A 20,565-nucleotide genomic window follows, 5' to 3' on the forward strand; every position below is an offset into this window, starting at 1 on the left:
AAAATGCAAGATAAAATAAATGCTTATGACTTTGATAGAATAGATATCAAATTTTTTGAAAAGACGATCTCAAAAATTGTAAAAGCTGCATATTTTACAAACCAGTGCAATTTTTTTTTTTTTAAAAAAAAAATCTTTCTTTTAAATTAATTTATAACGTTACCAAACACTAGATCACTTTGATCACATAATCAAAATCTCAAATGCAAACCAAAGTGAACTAACACAATCAAAATTTTCTACTATTTGGTACCATCCAAAACATGTTAAAAGATTTAACAAAAATATAAAGACAGACCATATTCACTAAATTAAAACCAAACACCAAAAAATACTAACTAAATCTAAATTTTTGAAATAAAAGAAAAATTTAGCTATATGTATTTTAAAACAACTCTCTAACTAAACATCCCTATACTTAAGAAGCTTTCAACTTCTCAAAAGAGGAAGAATCGAAAAAGTCAAAGGAGTCCCAAAAAACCTGTAAAATCCAAGAGAGCATTAAGATTTTTATCAAGGAATGGTATTGGAAACTGGCTCAACATTGGCATTTTGAACTAATAAACTTGATAAGTTCTTATATATATATATATGAAGTCATCGAGTCAAACTAAAGAGTAGAGTAGGTGGCAATAATATTCACAGTTTTCCACACTGAAGTGTTTTAAAATATTTACAAAGAGATGGGTATAAAGTGAGGGGGTTAAAAACTCATTCCACCATCATTTGTACAAAAGGAAAAATAAAAAGTTCACCTCCCAACAATTGTTCTTCAATGTTATTGATATGTACACTTGGGATCTTCCATCATGTCAATCTGTTTGCAGGGATCAGGAAGCTGTTGAATGAATAGCAGTATCCGGTAACATCGCTACGGTCACTATAAAATATTCACACCCGACCGGGAGACCGTATGGGTTCAAAGATAAACCTGAATTCAAGGTCAACCTGTCAGTCCCCATGTCGGAGATCAAACAATCAGTTTGATCCACCCTACCGTGATCACGCCAAGGAGAAGGTGGTGATGGCTTCACGGTTTGGTGTTCAATGTGGACAATCTGCCCAACAATGTAGTTAGAACGAGTTAGGAGATTGTCTGCAAATAAAGCCACAGATTCAGCAGACAGGTAGTAGTTGGCACAATTACGATTGATTGCCTCGTAATGCCCAGCTGCATTCCGAACGAATGCAGCAATCTCGTGGACTTCCATCCGACCAAAAGAAATCTTTTCCTTGTTCGCCTGTATGATGGCGCAATTCAATTCAGTAAATCGCTCCAGATTACGTAGAATCTGAACCCGAACTTAAACGAACAACATATACAAACAGTGGTTCGCATAAACAATTCTTAAAACCCCTTCTAAATTCTTTAGGTAGTAACTAGGGAGCTCATAAAGGAAGTTTACCTGCTTCTCGAGTTGAAGCTTTGCGTACAAAGTTTTAACAAGCTCTTTCTTTTCTTCAAGTTCTTTGACGAGCTGTACGTTAGTAGCTTCAAGCTTTGTGTATTTCTCGTGTTGTTTGACCAAAATTCCAACTCTTTCAGCTATAGCCCAGATACATTGGCGGAATTCATTTGTACCATCATTATCATTGTCACTGCCAGAACTAATAGAATTCTAGATTAGTTTCATTAATCAAATCAACTGACAAAACATTTCATAAAATGGATACTTGCACAAGAAAATTTCTAGAACCCAGAATTAAAAGTTGATGGAAAATAGAAAGAATAGCATTGATTCTTTTCCTTAGTCATAGAAGAAAATAAATCTCATAACTAGGAGGATTCTTGAGGAATCTTATATATATAACCGACAATATGTCTACAAAAGTCATACTTGTTCAAATATCAGGAAATTGCCTTCAAACTTCAAAATTCCGTATGATAGTTTGCCCATTTAATAGTAAAAGTAAAATTAATATTGCTCCATAATGGATTGAGAAACCAAATATGTTGGATCAGATTTGTCGTCCAAGAATCCACTATAGTGCTAGTGCATTTAAAAATACATGAAATGTTTTTAAGAAAATTTTGAAAGAGCAGAAATCCGTTCATTTGCAGAGAAAAGAACAACAGAATACAAGAACGAGGTGCATTTGATCCTCTCCTTTTAATGTGGGAGAGGGGAATGGTTTGGAAAGCAGCAACTGAGCAAAAATCAAAAGTAGCTTACTTGGCTAAAGATTGAGCTAAAATGCGCAACGAATTTGCAAAAGCAGCCACTCCATTCGGAGCAAAAACATAGGATTTTAGTCTTTCAACATGGCCCCGCATTTTCACAGCTGATGTACGAAGTGCAGTATACTCTGAAGCCCTACGAGCAGCTGCGCAAAGATGAGTTTGAGCTTCCTCTCTTGCTTCATGCAGACAATTCTCCAAGTCGGCACAATTCATCTGCAAGGATGGATAAAGAAAAATTTACAATGACTAACAAAAACCTCACAAGAAGATCTGCATTGACGGCATAAGAATTATTGATCATCACAATGAAGACGAAAATATAAAATATAGAAAACCACTGTTTCACAAATCACACGTATGGTAGAAGTAATCTTGTGCTTTCACGGCAAGCAATCCAGCTCACAACTCAGAAACTGAAGACTAACAGTCGACAGAAAACTATGGTAGGACGGGGAGCTCTTTATGCTCCTTTCATTTCATACATCAATGAAATCTGTTTCTCCTCTAAGAAAAACAGAAAATCGTGGTAGTTAAAAGGAGATATCATTATTGCCTCATCGGTATATACCAGGAAGCCTATATTGAATGATAAACTAAGATTCTAGATGCATTGAAGTTTTTAATTATTGAATATCACATAATTCATTCACTTCGCAGACAGCGCACAGCACATAAGAAAATCGAAACAAGCGGTTTCTTTTTTTTTAAAAAAAAAAAAGGTGTTTCTATTATAAAAAAAATGAGGCTCAAGGAAGTTCTCCGAAACTTAGTGCAAGGGAAAAAGACTAAGGCCTTTTTATTAAATTCACAATAGAAAAATGAAAATGTGGATTGATTATATATAAAATAATAACTTTTTAAGTTAAGAAATTAGAAGTTTTCTAAGAGAATGTTCGAAGAAAAGAGGATTTTTTTTTATTTCATAATTTCTTCACATGGGGAGAAGTAAGAAAATCTCGTGTGCCACTGGGGCATGAGGCACGCAATACAGTGAGGGCACCCTAGGGAGCTTCTCGGCGCTAGCAGTGCTTTTTAAATCAGTACAGCAAAAATAATTTTCTTGAGCAAAAGTCTACTTTTTAGTAACAAAAACGTTACATATAACAAAAATTCACCTATGAGGGTAGTGAAAAATCATGAGAAAGCTTGACAAGACAAACTTTAAAATAAAAAATAAAAATAGAACTGATCAGCCTTGTCCAGACTACTTTGACTAAATTTATTTTTGGTTCCTTGAACTTTGAGGTTTGTGTCTATTTGGTCCTTGAACTTTTTAAAATACAAAACTTTAGAATTTTTTAAAATTTTACAAATTTAATAGACAATTGAAAATTCATGGTTCCATGAAACATAAAATTTGATTTTATATCTATTAAATCAATTAATTTTTAAATTTTCAAAATTTTCAGGAATGTATTAACATAAAATTGAAAGTTTATGGACATATTTGAAAGTTTTAAGGACCAAATAGATACAAACTTCAAATTCTAGGGACTAAAGTAACCTAAAGTTTAATTCAAATACATCTTATGGTGTGTTCAAACGTATCCATATCCAACTCCTAGCTAAGGATTAGAAGCCACAGGCACAGTTCCAGAAAGATAAAGCACAGGGACAAAAGGTAATCACGAAGTACTTAATTCCTCATTTTCCAATAGGAGGATAAAACTGATCAGATGGACGTTTTTGCTACAAGCAAGAAAAGGTGAGAGAGATAACTCAGATAAGGTATCCTCGAAACACAACCACGCTGCCGCTGAAGAGCTTCACAGCTGAAAAGTATTAAGGACTATAATAGTGTTTTTGAAAAGTAGAATAGTTTTTTCTTTTTTGGGTAAAAAATTTCATTGATAAATATGGGATAACCCCAAGAAAAGATATTACAATAAAGATCTCCAATTACTAACTAAAAACGATAAACTAAAGTGAGTAAAAGGATACTTTAATTTACACCAAGATAAAGCAGTAAACATAACAAGATCTAAAAACCGAGCAGTAGAAGAGCAGGTATCATTAAAAGGTCTTCCATTCCTTTCACCCCATAAGCACCAAAGGAACACACGAACGAAAGCCAACCAAAGCACCTGCTTAATACCACCAAAGGGATGACCCACAAAAACGGAAGCCAAAACATCGGGAATATTATTAGGACAAGTGAAGGACCGACCAAAAGCAAGCAAGAGAAGATCCGAAAAGCTAGTAGTAAAAGAACAATGGAAAAAGAAATGAACCGGCGATTCAGCATGTTTATGACACATATAACACCAAAAGGGAGAGAGACATAAAAGCATAAGGCACTGCAAACAATCAGAAGTATTGATGGCACCCCAAATGAGTTCCCAAAGAAAGATTTTAATCCTCTTGGGATATTTATCCTTCCAAATCACTAAATAGAGGTCAATCAAAATCGAATCCATATCACTCATCAAATCAATCGTAAGAGATTTAATAGTAAAGCCCATAGAAGGATCAATAGGCCACAACCAAGCACCAGGTGTGGAACGTAAGTGAACAGATACCAGATGAAGAGATAATGAAGTCCATTCAACAATCTCCAACTGGGTAAGATTATGACGGAAATTCAAAATCCAAGCAGAGGTAAAAGAAATCCAAGCGTTGGCAAGAGCAACCTCAGGTTGTTGAACAAGACGAAAGAGCCTGGGATAATCATTGGCAAGGACACCACAACTTAACCAAGAGTCAGACCCCTTATTTTGGGAATAGTAGGATTACTAGTAAATATTAGGATAAGTATTAGAAGGGGTAAATTAGTAATTAGATAAGGAGTTGGTTAGGGCTTTTGGTTATAAATAGAGAGAGTAGATTGAAAGGAGATAGGAAGAATTTGGTGGAAATTTCCATTGGGGAATTTGGGAGAGACTAGCCCTCTCGAAAGGCTGGGGTTTATCTTGTTAGTTTGTGAGTTTATAGCATATTTCAATACATTTTCCTATATTTCTATAATTGAATTGTCCTTTAGTTTTTTCTATATTTTCTAGTACTATTCTTGTTGGGAGGGTTCCTAATAAATTGATATCAGAGCCATTCTTTCTTGGAGAATTGTTTTTGCTATGGATCGTGGTCAAAGGCTAGATTCAAGGCTGTGGGAGATACAAGAAGAAATAAAGGCAATACAACAAAGGATCAAGGAGTCTCTGCAAAGAGATAGAGAAAGAGAATAGAGAAGGCTGGCAGACACCCAAATAGAGAAGGAAAACCTTGTTTAGAAACTATTAAGACGAGTTCGAAGAGTGGCTGGAAGGCGACAATCGTACCTGAAAACACCTTCGAAAAAGTAAGGAAGAGTCAATCGACAAACCAAGAAGGAAGGAAAGAAAGAGGTATCACCGGGAAAGACAAAATCAGAACAGAGACCTAAGATCAAACTTGTTGAAAGGGAACAATTTCAAAACAATAAAAAAGGAGGTAAGGATCAGGGAGTCCGAGAGAACAAATTCGATAGCACATTCAGGTAGAGAATGAATCGAAAGGCAAAGATGAATAGAGAAAGGAGAAACATACCGGCCAAAAGACAAAAAGGCAAGTGGAAGAAGCGTCACAAATCAGCAGGGTCAGAGATGAAGTTTCTTAAAAAGCACCGATATAAGTTCCAAGAAAAGCGAGAGAAGAGATCGGGAAGGTATAACCATGAAGGAACCAACGAAGGAGATCACTACCAACGGCAAGAATGGGTGTGGCGAAAGAAAAAGTCTCGAAGAAGAACTTCCCGACGTGGTGGCGTACAGACAGAGAAACGACAAGGTACAAACTTAACTGATTGGACTTACTCTAATAAACGAAATGGCAAGCAAAGGACGGAGAATACGCGGGCGGAGGATGGGTTGAAATGGCAAAAAGTCAGGCGACGAAATCATTTCTGATCATGCCAGGAGAAGAAAACGGGAAGGTGAGGAGGACGGAAATAATGTATATGGCCAAAGAGGACAAGCGGCGGTGGTGGGAGAAGAAGACGTGTAAACGGAGAGACTATTCTCGGGAAGAGCAGATGTTGTGCAACAAAGGTCAAGGAGCAAGTGCACGAATGGCGATCGTCGGAATGCGGGTGGCAGCGAAGAAGCAAGTAAGGTGGGAAGTCTTCACGAAAGATGGGTCGGGATTTGCAGAGGGAGAGGGAAGACCATGGGCAGAGAATAAGGTTCGAGAAAAGGAAAAAGGGGGTGAGATGGAAGAAGAATTTTACCCACGTCATTTGGAGGGTGGGACCAACGGTTGAAAAAGGAGGCCACATTGAATTTAAGAGCCTTTTTGGGCTGAGTAAACAGGCCCATCTATTCTCGTATATGAAGAACAATAGAAGGTTAGAAAGGTTAAACACGTGTAAAAAAGAAAAAGAAAAAGAGTTAAGGAAAGGAGTTAGGGATATGGCCTGTTCTGTCATCCAATATGGGCTTCAAATGCAACAAAAAGGCCCAATACATCAACTAAACAATTCGAGACCAGAGAACAGAAAGATTGCAGCATTATTTTGGGTTTGGATTCACTTGAAGCTAGTTGCTATCTTTAAGGAGGATGAGGTATGGGCCCAAATGGGGCTGGACCAACATGTGGATCATGGGCCTAGCCCATGAGATGAGAACTTCAAATTAAAGACCAATACAAATGGCTTGAAATTGCCCAGAGGTTTGCAACTTGTTAATTGGGGCCACGTACTTTGTGAGAAGAAAGAAGATTATGCAAGTTTATGGGTCCTTGGCCTGCTTATTGGGCCAAATCCAAGTGCATTAGTTAAAGCCCATGGCTTTTCAAAACTGAAGTGAGGGGAACTTCAATTTTTAAAACACAACAGATGGGCGTGAAGGTGGGGCTCGTTCACATGTCTAAAAAAAAATTGATTGTGGGAAATTTTGTGTTCTTGGCTGTTTTATGGATTGAAGTCAAGGAATCAATGGAAGCCCATTTTGTTTTGAGACTGGAAGAAAATTTGTTATGGAGACAGGGGCATGAAAAAAAAATCTGATCTTAAATTTTAATTTTTGTTTTGTGTTTTGTAAGCACACCTTGAGGACAAGCATGTTTTCGAAGGGGCGGAGTAATGTAAGACCCCTTATTTTGGACTAGTAGGATTACTAGTAAATATTAGGATAAGTTATTAGAAGGGGTAAATTAGTAATTAGATAAGGAGTTGGTTAGGGCTTTTGGTTATAAATTAGAGGGAGTGGGTTGAGAGGAGGTAGGAAAATTTGTGTAAATTTCCATTGGGGAATTTAGGAGAGACTAGCCCTCCTCGAAAGGCTAGGGTTTATCTTGTTAGTTTGTGAGTTTATAGCATATTTCAATACATTTTCCTATATTTCTATAATTGAATTGTCCTTTAGTTTTTTTCTATATTTTCTAGTACTATTCTTGTTAGGAGGGTTCCTAACAGAGTCATGCCAGAAAGATGTAGAAGATTCACTACCAATACGACGCTGAATCCAATTGGCAATCATATCAGCAAAAGTACAAATATATCTTCAAGGAGCTATGGAAGAACCACCAGAAATAGGCAAGGGCCAAACACAATCAATGGAATAATATTTAGCAACAATGAGCTTCCTCCATAAAGCATCATGCTCAGATAGGAAACGCCAAGTCCACTTTGCACGAAGAGCAGAGTTTCAACATTTAAAGTTACCAATGCCAAGACCACCCAAGCATTTTGAAGATTATTCTATCCAAGATATTTGTCTTAATTAGAATGCGTTTTTATTCTCTATGTAATCAAGACAAGTGTTTAGTTTGTTCGTAATCTTTGAATTATTGTATCTCATATTGGAAATGATAAGGGTACTATGGGGGTATCAACATAGTTGAGATGTCCGGGTGCACCTACTGATCCTCAGTTTTCAATTTTCAGTTCTTGTTTGCTTTGGTTTGATATTTTATCTCTTTGTATTTTGTCTCATTAGAGCTATTGCTCTTTTCATTATATCAATGGAAAGTTTCGTTTCCGTTTAAAAAAAAAAAAACAATGCTAAGACCACCCAATAATCGAGGACGCTAAGAAATCACCCAATTCATATTATGTAAGCCTCCATCACCTGGACTAAATCTGAAATGAAACAACCAAATCCCTAATTTTGTCCTAAAAGCAGTTGTTCCATTTCAAATAAGCTACATTGACAAGTTTTGCAAGCGTTGAACCAAAAGCTATTGGGTTAATTCCCATTGGTAAGCCACCACAAGCAACTGGCACATTCCTTCCCTTCCCCAATCCGGTTTGGGAAAAACCCATGAAATATCAAACGTTTCCATTAACTGATTCCAGCAACTACTTTAAAATTTGCGATGATGGAAGAGATAGCTCTCCTCCCATTTTAAAATTTAAGCAAACTAAAGGAGGCAGAATCAACTAACAAGTGAAAATTTCTCTTCCGTAATTTCTGTCCTTTTTTATAAGGAACATATAATAAAGAAGTTCATTGACGAATGAAACTACAAAAGAGGTTAAAAAGGGAGGTAACAACCCCACCAATCCAAAGGAGTGAAAAGACTTCACCAACTATTCTTCCGCAATTTAACTGTTCTATTAAGATCTTAGGAACTGAAGACCCCACAAAAACGACTTCATTACTAGGAAGCTCTACCTCACAATTGCCAAAAATTCATCCTAGACAGTGGAGAAACCCTCCAGGACTTCAGTGACCAAGCAAACCCCTGCCATGGTATCTTAACATCCCAAACAAGAATGTCTGATAGAGAGCAATTCAATCTTCGAAGTCTTATCTTGAATTGGACTCTCAAAAATAATAATAATAATAATAAAAGTTCAAAAATTATTTAAAAATTAATAAATTGAACAACCAGAGAAGCCCAACAAGTCATCTAAAGTTTAAGTTGCAGTTTCCTAGGTCTTCTTCCAGACAATTAGCAATAGACCACTCCTAAGAAATACCCAGCAAGGAATGGCAAGGATATCTTTGCTCAGAACCACCTTCCCACACCAATGATCCACCCCAAAAAATTAGTATATAAGAGGGCGTTTGACGGGCAGAGTTAAGTTGGTAATTGTTATAGGAGGGGAATAATTGGGAGAATTGACGCAAATAACGAGGTGAGAAATGTGAGTTAGCCGAATAACGAGGTAATAAACCTCTTTAATTATTAGTGAACCAAAAGGTGGGTTGGTTTTTTAACCCACCCAACCCAACTTGGGGGACCAAACGCCCCCTAAATGATCCACCCAAAAAAGTAAGTATATAAAGTTTCCTAGTATAAAAGAAGAATTGAGATCGAACCATACTTCCATTTTGTAGATATTTCATCAAGAACCGTCACTAGTTATCCTTATAAACCAACCAAAATCTTCAGCTTGTCTTGCAACGAGTATCGCGATCGAATGACCTCTCTCAAACTCTCCAACCGCAGATTGAGCTCATCTAATCATTTTGCAGATCTCAAGATAGCAAGACTCCTTCCTCAAATGCCAGCCCAGGTAAGAGTGGAGATGATTCAGGAACCTAAATGGTAACCGCTTAACTGGAATTATCTCACCTTGACAACAAATATTGAATATTCTGACACCTTCTCTCAGCTAGAAATGGTGATTGAACAGACAAATCACCAGCATCTATCCACACCCCAGGAACAAGAGTGGAGTAAACAAAAAAATCCATTATCATCGAAAGTTATATCCAGATTCAAAAGATTGCTTTTTTTTTTAAATGGAAACAAGCCTCTTCTTTTAACAAATTCCCCAAGAAAGCTAAATTTTGATCACAATTACAACCATTGTAATACTATCAATTTAATATGCTTTAAAGAATCCCTATTATAAAATTAGTAAGGTCGAAACCCTAATATAAAATTAGTAAGGTAAGGTCATCTAACGAATTGGGTTCAGAATCAATATTTACCTAAACTCCATCCACGTTCATTTGTACACTGTTTACGTAAATCAAGACTGAATCATACCAATATAGAAAGGCTAGAGGATCCGTGCGTATCAAAAAAGAAAGGAAATGGTTGGATGGATAAAAGTGAGAAACGTATGAGAGGAAGCTATAAATCTTTAATAGGCGATCAAAAGACCCATGGCCTATAGCAGAGCCTAGGTCATAATTTGTGGAAAAAAATAATAAATAAATTAGTACCTGAGATTCGTCAAGAAGCTTCCTACTAGCTTCCAACTCTCTCTTCAGTACGGCAACCTCCTCCAAAGCACCTTTAAGTTTGGTTTCAGTTTCACTCAACAGATTGGTCTTGTCTGCAAGCGCATTTTGCAACTCCAGCAGAAGGTCATTCTGAAGATTAGATTCCAAATTGGGATTTTCTACTGCTTCACAAGTTAAGACATTCAGAGATCGAGGCATGCTCTCAGCTGTGGAACTGTTCGTCAGAGATATTCCCATCTGTCCTACTACTTTATCTCTCACATATTTATCGTTGTCTTGAAATTCTTCACGATTTGGTTCCATCATTGAGGAATCCAACTGAGGATTCTGGTCACCACGGGAATCCAACATATTTTCATCAACTGCTTCTCGCACTCTACCAGGCTGTTCAGCAAAGAGCCCCAGCTTAATATCCAGCGAATTAGAGATGCAAGAAACCTCATCCATTGGCTCTGTAGTAGATATACAAGGTGCAGGGGCTTCTGGACCACCTAGGATTTGTGGCTTGCAATCATCACTCTTTACAGCTGAAACTGAAAAATCAGACGCAGCATTATTTGAGAGATTTTGACCCCGCAAATACTGATCTGACAGTCTTTGTTCTAATTCTTTAATGCGTCTTTCATATGATTCACACTGCATTTGCTTAGTTTTAAGCATTAATTGAAGTTGTTTTCCATATTCATCTTTAAGACGCAAGGCTTCAGCTGTTTTCTCAGCAGCATTCTTTAATACACTGTCAAGTTTGCTGTCATCGATTAAATCATATTCAGAAGAGAACGAACAGATCGTCGCTACAGCAGAAGCAAGTTCAGCTTTCAATTTTGCATTTTCAACTTCCATCTTGCTGGTTCCAGCAATCTCCATTAACTCAGAACCTTCAACAAGCTCCCCAGACCCATAACTCTCAAAGGTATCCTTCGAAATTTCTTCAGCCTCAACAGAACTCAAAGCTCCAACTGACTTTATAGAGGAATCCTTAGAGACTCCTTGCTTCTCATTCTTCCAAGGGAATCCTAATAAGTACTCGGGAGCGTAACGGTCAAGGTCTGAAATATCAACATCAATTAAACGTTCATCATAAGGAGATATATGGACATCACACGGGTTAGGAATATCATTTAATCCCATGGATTCTATTACATCTCTTGGAAAGTATCCACCATGTTCCATCAGAAACATCTCACGTCTTCTAACCTCATCCTCCCTCTTTCTTGCAAGCCTTTCAGCCATTTGACCAGCCATACCCATGTAAAGCTTCATGCAAGCTTTCCTTCTCACAACTTCAGAAAGACAAGCTCTATAGGCTGGACCGATCCCTCGCACTAACTTTAGGTCCATAAATAGGTCATCCTGACGCCCCATTGCCTCTTTAAAAACAGGAAACTGTAACTTGATATCCTTGATGATGTAAGAGTTATAAGCGATCTTTTGCATGTAATAGTGCAAGAAGTTGTTCATTTGAATCTTTTTATCCTTACAAACATCAAGTAGTCTGGAAATTGCACGATCACAAGCTTGCATTCTTGGCAGATGATTTTTGTCATGGACATCATACATAGGACCTAAGGCCGAAACCGCATCATGAGGGCGAAGCGAGGAAGATAACTGACAAGATAAGCAATCATCCACCAGTTTCTTTACAGTATCAACATCTTTGCTGCATTATTATGCACAAACAAACTTTAGAGTCCTTGTAAACACACTTAAACAAGTTTTTTTTTTTTTTGGTGGGGGGGTTGTTAAAAACCATGCTTGTTAAGAGAGAGAAATGGAAGAACCTACAGGGGAGCCCAAGCCTAACCACAGAAAATGACTCCAATTCAAAAGAACAAGATCGTGCTCATAACTACAAAAAGGCATAATGACCAACGTCCACAAGGAAGTGTTAGACCTAGCTACCTCCCAAACACACTTCAACAGTTAATAACAAGCGTATTAGATATGTAATCATGAACAATATTCAGATTGTACCAAATGCATGAATAATTAGATTAAAGTAATGAATATCACCAATCTAAGAAAGAAGTGACAAACATAAGCGATAAGTATTGAATCCACGATGAAAGGATTGAGGGGGGAGGGGGGACCTAGTGACCGACGTCCACGAGGAAGTATTAGACCTAGCAACCTCCCAAACGCACTTGAACAGTTAATAACATTGTAATAGACATGAAAACATGCAACAATTTTCAAATTGTACCAGATGCATGAATCATGAGATTAAAGTAACTAACATCACCAATCTAAGAAAGAAGTGACAAACATAAATGATAAAGTAGTGAATATACGAAGAGAGGACTGAAGGAAAGAGAAAAAGGTAAAATTTTTAATTGGGAGGGGGAATTCACACGCCAAAGACAAAATCAGATGGCAGTAGTATGGACGATCAGATGTTTGAGCTATGGCAGAAGTAAATAGAAGCTAACCTCAAGGACTGCATTATACTCTTTTGATCGTTGATATACCGCTGATGCTCCTTAATATTCAGTTCCAAATTTTTTATAGAAATAGAAGCCCGGCTGGAAAATAAATCCTCAACTTTCCGCTTAACCTCGTTAAATATCTCCTTAAATTGAAAAACTTTGTTCTCGAACTGGCTGTGAGAACTGCTGCAATTTTCTGCTGATTTCCGCAAACTATCTTCCTTTACAAAATCCAGTAAGCACTTGCGATTGGCTGTTTGTAAGGCAGGATGAAGCTTAACAGCCCTCAATTTCTCAATGTCTCTACCCAAACTCATCAACAGATCAGAATGAACCCGATACTGCTGTGAATAACGCTTCATGAAGTCAGTGTAGTTCTGAGTAATCATTTTATAGTATTGATCCAAATTACCCCGTGCAACTTCTAAAGCTCTTTCTTGAATCTTCTGCTCTCTCAAAAGCTTCTCACAGTATTCATATTTCATCACTGTACTACTATATATCGTATGAGCCTTGTGATAGTGGTAACGAAACTCACGCTCATAAGAAGGCAAAGCCTTCAAAGCAGGGTCTGATGCATCATCTAAAGGATGGGAATCTTGAGAAGAGGAAGGTGATGGTGGTTCAACAATATCAAGGATATCAATCTGCTCCGGTGGAGGTGGCGGCGAATTGCTTTGTAGCCTGGACCGATCAAAGAGAAAAACTTCCCGATCATCTGCTGGAAGCTTGTAAACTGAAAGATGTCGCTGTGATTCAAGTCTAACATCCAAAGAGAGAATAACCTGATCATTGCAGTTAATCCCAGTGACCGATTCAATCAAGCGCATCACATCCTCAACCAGCATACCCTCGTGACAATCAAGCTGAAATGAATGTCCATTTTCAGAAACATGAACCAGCAACTTGCCGCTGTTTCCACCAGCATCTGTCACGCTGGAGCTCATCTTATCCACAACGAAGAATCTCAACCACAGGTTGCAGGTCGACGAGATTAGGAGGCCAAATTAAAACCCTTCTTTTTCACAAAAAACAAAAAGGGGGGGGGGGGGCGTCAATCCCAAAAGTGGATGATACTATCTCCGTCGTCTACGGCGGAGGCACGGCAAAGGTAAGTCAAATCAACCGTTCTTCCAGATTACATTCCTCCCTTTCGGCTAGACTTTAGGCATTAAAGCCTCAACCCTCAACTAAAATCTCAAATCACTACTTCACTGCTAAAGTAGCCCGATCTAAAATCCCTAAAAAAGTTAATACCATCTACAAAGTTTATCAACCTTCAAAACTACTCAATTCTAAACCAACCCCCACAACCTTCAACCAATAATCCCAATCCCCAGCAAGTAACCACGAAGAATTAACAAAATCAACTTGATTCCAACGTCTCTCTCCCAGTCCGGAAAAACCCTACTAATCGCCGACCCACCCCCCACAAAATCCGACGCGAAAACCAGGATTTTAGCCGAATATAACTTAATTTCCGTCCTGATTCCCAGACTTCCTCAGATGAACACGAAAAAAAAGGAACGAACCAGCGGATCAAAACCAAAAGAGCCTAAACTGTAGGGTTGAAGGAAACGACCAACAACAACAGAAGAAGATGAAGATGATTAGAAGCGATAACGTGAGGAGAATGATGAGCGAGAAACTTGATTCTTAGCATAAGACAAAGCTTCTACGAAACCTTGCAGCCAGCAATGTGATGATACTCGTTATTAAATATATAAATATATATATTAATATATGAAGATGAAATCTACGGTTTTTTTGCGTGTGTGTTCCATAATCTTCAAGGAAATTGCTTCTGGTTCTCTTCTTTGGCTATTGATTTGAATATTGCAAAACCATGAATTAAGGACGGTTCTTCTATGGCGGTCACCACCGTGAAGCAGGAAAGCTCTTCGTCTTCCTCTTTCTCTTTCTTCAAAGTCTCGACGTACGAAACTTGAATGAAGCGAAGCAAAGCAAGCCCAGGGGCCTCGCTGTCGCAATGGTTTATTGAAATTTGGAAATTCTAATCATTTTGTTAAAATATAATTTATTATATATATATCATATATCGTAAATTCAAAGTAGTAAAAAATCAACAACAAAAAAATATCAACCATAGTATAGAAATCACATATGGACTTGATGTTTAACATAAAACATATATTATGAGCGCATGTATCACAAAACAAGAAATCTAAATACAAAAATCATCATCGTTTATATAAAGTAAACAATTATATATATCACAATATATATATCATCATCGTTTATNCAATTATATATATCACAATATATATATCATCATCGTTTATATTAAACCCCCACCATCGACCGGATCTTCTTGCTTAGCTCCATCGACTAGATCTGCCCAAGTCCGTGCGTAGTTCTTCGGAAGCTTCGTCACGTTGTTCGTTTGCTCGAGCCTGCACCGCCGTCAACTAGATCTACCCAAGTCCATGTCAGATTTGCTCGCACCCGGTGCTGGAAGCTTCGCCTCGCACCACGTTGTCTCACGTCATCCATCTACAACCACGTTGTCCTCTGCTCAAGCCCACGCTAGAACTGCTCGTGCCCGTGTCGAAGATTCTCTCCCCCACGCTGGCGTCTACCGCTTGCAGCTCACACCGTTGAAAGAATAAGAGAGAGGGAGGAAGAAGGAGAAAAGAGAGGGAGGAGGAATAAATAGGTGTAAATTATGGGGGGGAAATATAGGAAATATATTATTAGGGAGAGAGACTATATGCATGGGGAGATAATATGCATGGAGGAGGGGGTATGAGTGAAGGATAGAGAAATAAATAAACAAACAAATAAATAAATAAATAAATATAACGTAAGTGAAGGCTAAATTGTAAATAGCCACTGTTATTAGTGAAAATATGGAAATTTAGGTTTTTTTTTTTTTTTTTTTACGTAAAAATGAAATGTTCAAGATATTAACTTAATATATGCCTATTCTTTAGGCTTTTTATGTAGAAATCCCTAATTTTTAAAGACAACAACAAAAAATCAAATGGGTAGGGTAATTTTTAAGATTTATAAATAAATTAAATTCATGGTTAGTTTACTAATGTCCCTGTGTAATATATTTTACAATAGAAACTAAATCGTTTTAAATTTTAAAGAACAATAATTAAATTGTTATTTATTAAAGTTTAGAGACCCCACAATCCAACCTTATAAATTTGGTTAAATTAAGAATCAAAGTCTAAACCAATCACATAATTAAGTTAGGGCTTAGGAGGGTGGTAATTTAGGGGAAGTAGGGTGGTAATTTAGGGGCTTTTAACTTAGTTAAATTAAGAATCAAATTATAATTCAACCTTCATGTGGTAATTTAGGGCTGTTAACTAAGTTGCTGACCTAATGCGATTGACTTGTAGTCTTTCCTTGTGTGTTGGATCAATGGAATGATAGTCTAAATTCCAAAAATTTTCTATCAAATTAACTTAAAATTTTTATTTTGATTTAATCAAATACTTTTAATTATTGTCGTTTTTTTTTGTTTTACACGTAGAGGTATGAGAATTTGAACTTTCGACTTTAATAAATGACTATATGCTAATTACCACTAAACTAGGTTGTCTTTGACCAAAAAAAAAAATATTATCATGTTTTTTATTTGACAAGCTATGTTTTTTTTTTCTCTTTCAAACTAATTGTTAGTTCAATGTAACTGTTAGTTTATTGTCTTGAGGCTTATGGCTAAGTAAGAACAAAAAGTACCATATGTGAGATTTTTTATAGGTTAAACATGGTTTATGGATCATTTATGAAGTTTGATAAAAATGTGAAAATTAAATTGAAATTTATTGGTACTGAAATCAATTTATAAGAACTAAATTGAATTTTTTTTAAATGATAGAACTAAATTAAAACTAAACATACGTTATAAGAGCATCATCCAAGGTAGTTAAGGAAGTATATAAGTCTATAGGAAAATGGGTTGTTATAAAGTTTGACCTCATATTTGTATTATTAATTGAAAATGTTTCTTGGAAAAGAAAATGCTTTTAAGTTTTTTTTAGTATGGATTGGGTGACGGATTTGAACCATGAACATTTTGATCCTAGTACATATATATGTCAGTTGAGCTAGCTCTTATTAAACTAAGTTTGTTTGTTCGTCCTTTTTTTTATATATAAATTAATGGTTAAATTGTTTGTGCTCATATAATTTGAGCATTGTGTTTACTATTTATTTAGTATCTATTTTTTAAAATGGTCAAACTTCATGTTTTTTTCCTCTCTTTTGAATTGTGTTTATCTTGAATATCTTTTTTTTTTTTTTTTTTGGACAATATGGATATTGGAAAGATCGAACCTTATATTTCAAACTTCAAAGTTGATAATACAAGTCTATGTCATTAGAGTTATACTCATGCTGAAAGTGTTTACCTTAATAGTTGGTTGTGTTGTGGTTGATACCCTAAATCTCGTGGGTCATGTAGTTTGTAATTGTAATGTACAAATAATTTATTTATTTAATAAAATATGCAATATTTTATTCGACGTTTAGTAGCATTAACCCACGAAACCAATAAACTAACATTCAAGGTTATCTTCTGTAGCTTAAACATGTATGTAGAGACATACAGGTGGAGCATGTTTAAGTGATAACCTAAATGGTCTGTAGTAGATGAATAAGGTTGGATACCTTATTCTGGTAACACTACGAATATGACCCGCTTTGTAGATGTTACAATTGTTGTAAAGTGCTACAAATGAACTGATCCTGATAATTCATATAGAGACATGTGAGCAGGGGTGTTCTATACAAAAAGGTTTGTATAAGACCGAACCACGAAACGAATAGTCTCATTATATAATGTCGTTAATAGTATAAACTTACATTTCACCATGATGACCATGGATGACATGACCTAGATCCTAAATGAGTTGTGAATTCTTGCCTATGAAGGCGCCTTTTATTTGTATAGGTGAGAGACGTCAAATTACCGACTCAATGAGCCTATCATTTTGGAGATTCATCTAACTGGGGAGCTGGGGACACAACTACACAATACAAAAATTTTCTCCTTCCCTAATATTGGGGTAAGTAGATAAATTGTTCCCTTAAAGGCTGATTTCAGGACTTGAACAATGTGGCTCCACATCCTCTCTTGACTTGAGAGGGGTTTGGTCATAGTTTGACTATGACTTATTGTTCATTAGAAGAATCAGTGGTACTTAAGGAATTAAATGTAATTACGATGGTAAAATGAGTAATTTTGGTTAAGTTGTACTTACGAGCAATTTGTGAAGGGTAATCGCATTGTTGACTGATTATATTCAATGGACACAAAAATATATTTATAGTGCGAAAAGTGTAGCTGTCGGTTTTTAGTAGAGTGACCGACAGTTGATGGATGTTGAGTAATTTGCTTAAAGGAGTTTAATTAATTATTCAAGTATCATTAAAGTTTCAATCTACAGTTTCATAAGATCCCCTTTGTAACTCAACTGAGATTATTGAGAATTAAAGTTTGATTAATTTGAATTGTTCAAATTAATGGAGGAAATTAATTATATATGATCTAATTAATTTAAATTAATTATATATGATATAGTTAATATAATGTATTTAATACATTATAAAACAAAGTTTGTTAAGAGAGAAATTAAATATTTCAATATGATTGAAATACTAATTATATGGATGAAATTCATATAATTATGTTTAGTATAAATGTGATTTATATTAAATACCATGCATTAATGAGAGAATTAAAAACTATAGGTTATATCGTATTTGATACAATATAAAAACTTAGATTATGTGTTATATATATATATACACACATTTTAATTTAATTTTAAGTTTTAAAATTAAAGGGAGGGAAATAACTTCTCTCTTCTTAATTCTTTTAAAATGTGTGGAGAATGGGAGATGGTTTTGACGAATCATTTCATGTTCTTCCCCTGTTTCCAAAAAGGTTGGTATGTCTCTGTGATTTTTTTCTAAGAAGATAACACACAGAAGAAAAATTCCTCAAAACTTTCTTCCTCTTCCCAAAAGAAAAAATCAAAGCCCACACACTTGTGAGGATTCTCTTCCCCTATAGATAATACATAGGTCTCGCTTATGGTGGTGTATTGGTTCTAGTTTGAATTTTAAGGAAGGTTCATGACCGGTTCTAGGAGGAGTTTCGCGAAGAATCGGTTCTTCAAGAGTATGTAATTCCTAATCCTTCTTCCTCCTATCTATCTATAAGCATGTTATAAATTATCTGTGTAATGCATAATTATTTCTCTGTAATCTTGTATTATGTAAAATTGGGAATACAATCCGTGTTTTCGTAATGGACCTCACGATTCATTCGGTATTAGAGCGGTGGTTCTTGGTCCCAATTTTAATTTTTCAGAATTAAAATTTCAGTTTGATGGTAGGTTGCATTTTGTAATTTTTATTCATATTGATGGATGGATGGATGAATGATTTACAATTTAGGATGTTTTCGGGTTTGGTCTATAGTTCTTACTACTTTAAATTTAAAATTTGATTTGTAAGGGCCATTTGTTTTTTTAACATTAATTGCAATAGAAATGAATATAGCTCATTTACTATCAACCTTAAGGGAAAAGATTCAATTCCCTCACTCCATGTTTTAATTCAATACTTTTGCAAATAAAATAAAGTTCGGTCAGTAAATTTTGAATTTTTTGGCTACTTGATTTTTAAACTTTTAAAATATTTTATGAATTTATAAATTTTTTATTTTGCGTCTATGGCTAAATTTTAAAATTAAAAGTTAATTGATCTCGTAGGTATAAATTTAGAATTTGTATTTAATAAAATACCAAAATTTCCACATTTGTGTTTGTGAAATTATAAAAATATCAAAATTTCCACAAATTTGTAAGTTGATCTTAAAAGATTATTATTTAATTACTTCTATTATTTATTTATTTTCATATCTCGTTCTTACAAAAATATTTTTATGCAGCAAAAATAACAAGTTTGCCAAAGTGAATGCACTAAAAAAAGGATAAATTTTAGCGGATGATGATTCAACGATGGGTGGCAAATTTGCTTTGAGAAAAATACATGTTAGTAGCTTATACGTCATGGGAAATTTACAATTCTAAAGATGTAGTACTAATTAGCGAGCGTTTGATTTCTATTTTGGATATTTATTGTTTAAAAACTTATTAATTTGTTTAAATTATATATAAGAGTGTTCAAATGACTTGAAATCTGAACAACCCAGACCACCCACCTTAATTTATAAAGGTTGGGTTGGGTTGAATTTTTTATTATTTTTTTGGTTGGATTAGACCTGGGTTACATTTTTAAAAATTTAGGTTGACCCAATCCAACCTGAGTTTTTAATATTATTAATATATATATAATTCACAAATACTATAGCTCATATATATTTCTATGATCTTTGTATTAAGTTTGTAATAGATATCTTGGATTTTGATATTTAATATTTAAATTTTATGAAATTTTAGTTATTAGTTTGTGTTATATATATTTTTAAGTATTTTAAATTAATAAAAATAAAATAAAATATTAAAGAAAAGAAAATAAATAAATAAATAATTCAACTACTCAACTACTCAACCCAACCCAAATTTTATTTGGTTAGCCTATTTGGATAGCCAACTCGATCCATGTAAACCCTTAATTATATTAATTTTTTTTTTTTTTTTGAAGATCTCTTAATATTAATTTAATTCACACACACATATAAGTCATTAAATTACGATGTAACATTCTCTATTATCTATATATCATAGTTGATAACGACTAAAGGTTCGATATAATGAAATTGCCATTGAAAATTAAACGTATAAAGTCTGAGGATGGACACAGAAAGTGATTAAATGATTAGACACTAAAGTCA

General features: G+C 35.3%; 1 protein-coding gene across 4 annotated transcripts; it reads right to left on the minus strand.

Annotated features, from left to right (window-relative positions):
- Positions 1–544: 544 nt before the first annotated feature.
- On the minus strand, positions 545–14,684 carry LOC120080519 (autophagy-related protein 11). 4 transcript variants are annotated; one of them, XM_039035203.1, is made up of 5 exons: positions 12,726–14,674; positions 10,276–11,956; positions 2,175–2,395; positions 1,407–1,599; positions 545–1,241 (listed from the first exon to the last, which is right to left on the minus strand). In XM_039035203.1, the coding sequence occupies exons 1-5, from the start codon at positions 13,667–13,669 to the stop codon at positions 831–833; spliced, it is 3,450 nt and encodes a 1,149-aa protein (XP_038891131.1). In that variant the 5' UTR covers positions 13,670–14,674; the 3' UTR covers positions 545–830. The 4 variants fall into 4 exon arrangements, with proteins under 4 accessions (XP_038891131.1, XP_038891130.1, XP_038891132.1 ...); XM_039035202.1 differs by having other exon boundaries at positions 1,407–1,608; positions 12,726–14,671; XM_039035204.1 differs by lacking the exons at positions 545–1,241; positions 1,407–1,599 and adding exons at positions 3,902–3,954; positions 4,124–4,266 and having other exon boundaries at positions 2,212–2,395; positions 12,726–14,684.
- Positions 14,685–20,565: the final 5,881 nt, after the last annotated feature.

The sequence above is a fragment of the Benincasa hispida genome, chromosome 6, assembly GCF_009727055.1.
Source record: "Benincasa hispida cultivar B227 chromosome 6, ASM972705v1, whole genome shotgun sequence".
Taxonomy (NCBI): Eukaryota; Viridiplantae; Streptophyta; class Magnoliopsida; order Cucurbitales; family Cucurbitaceae; genus Benincasa; species Benincasa hispida.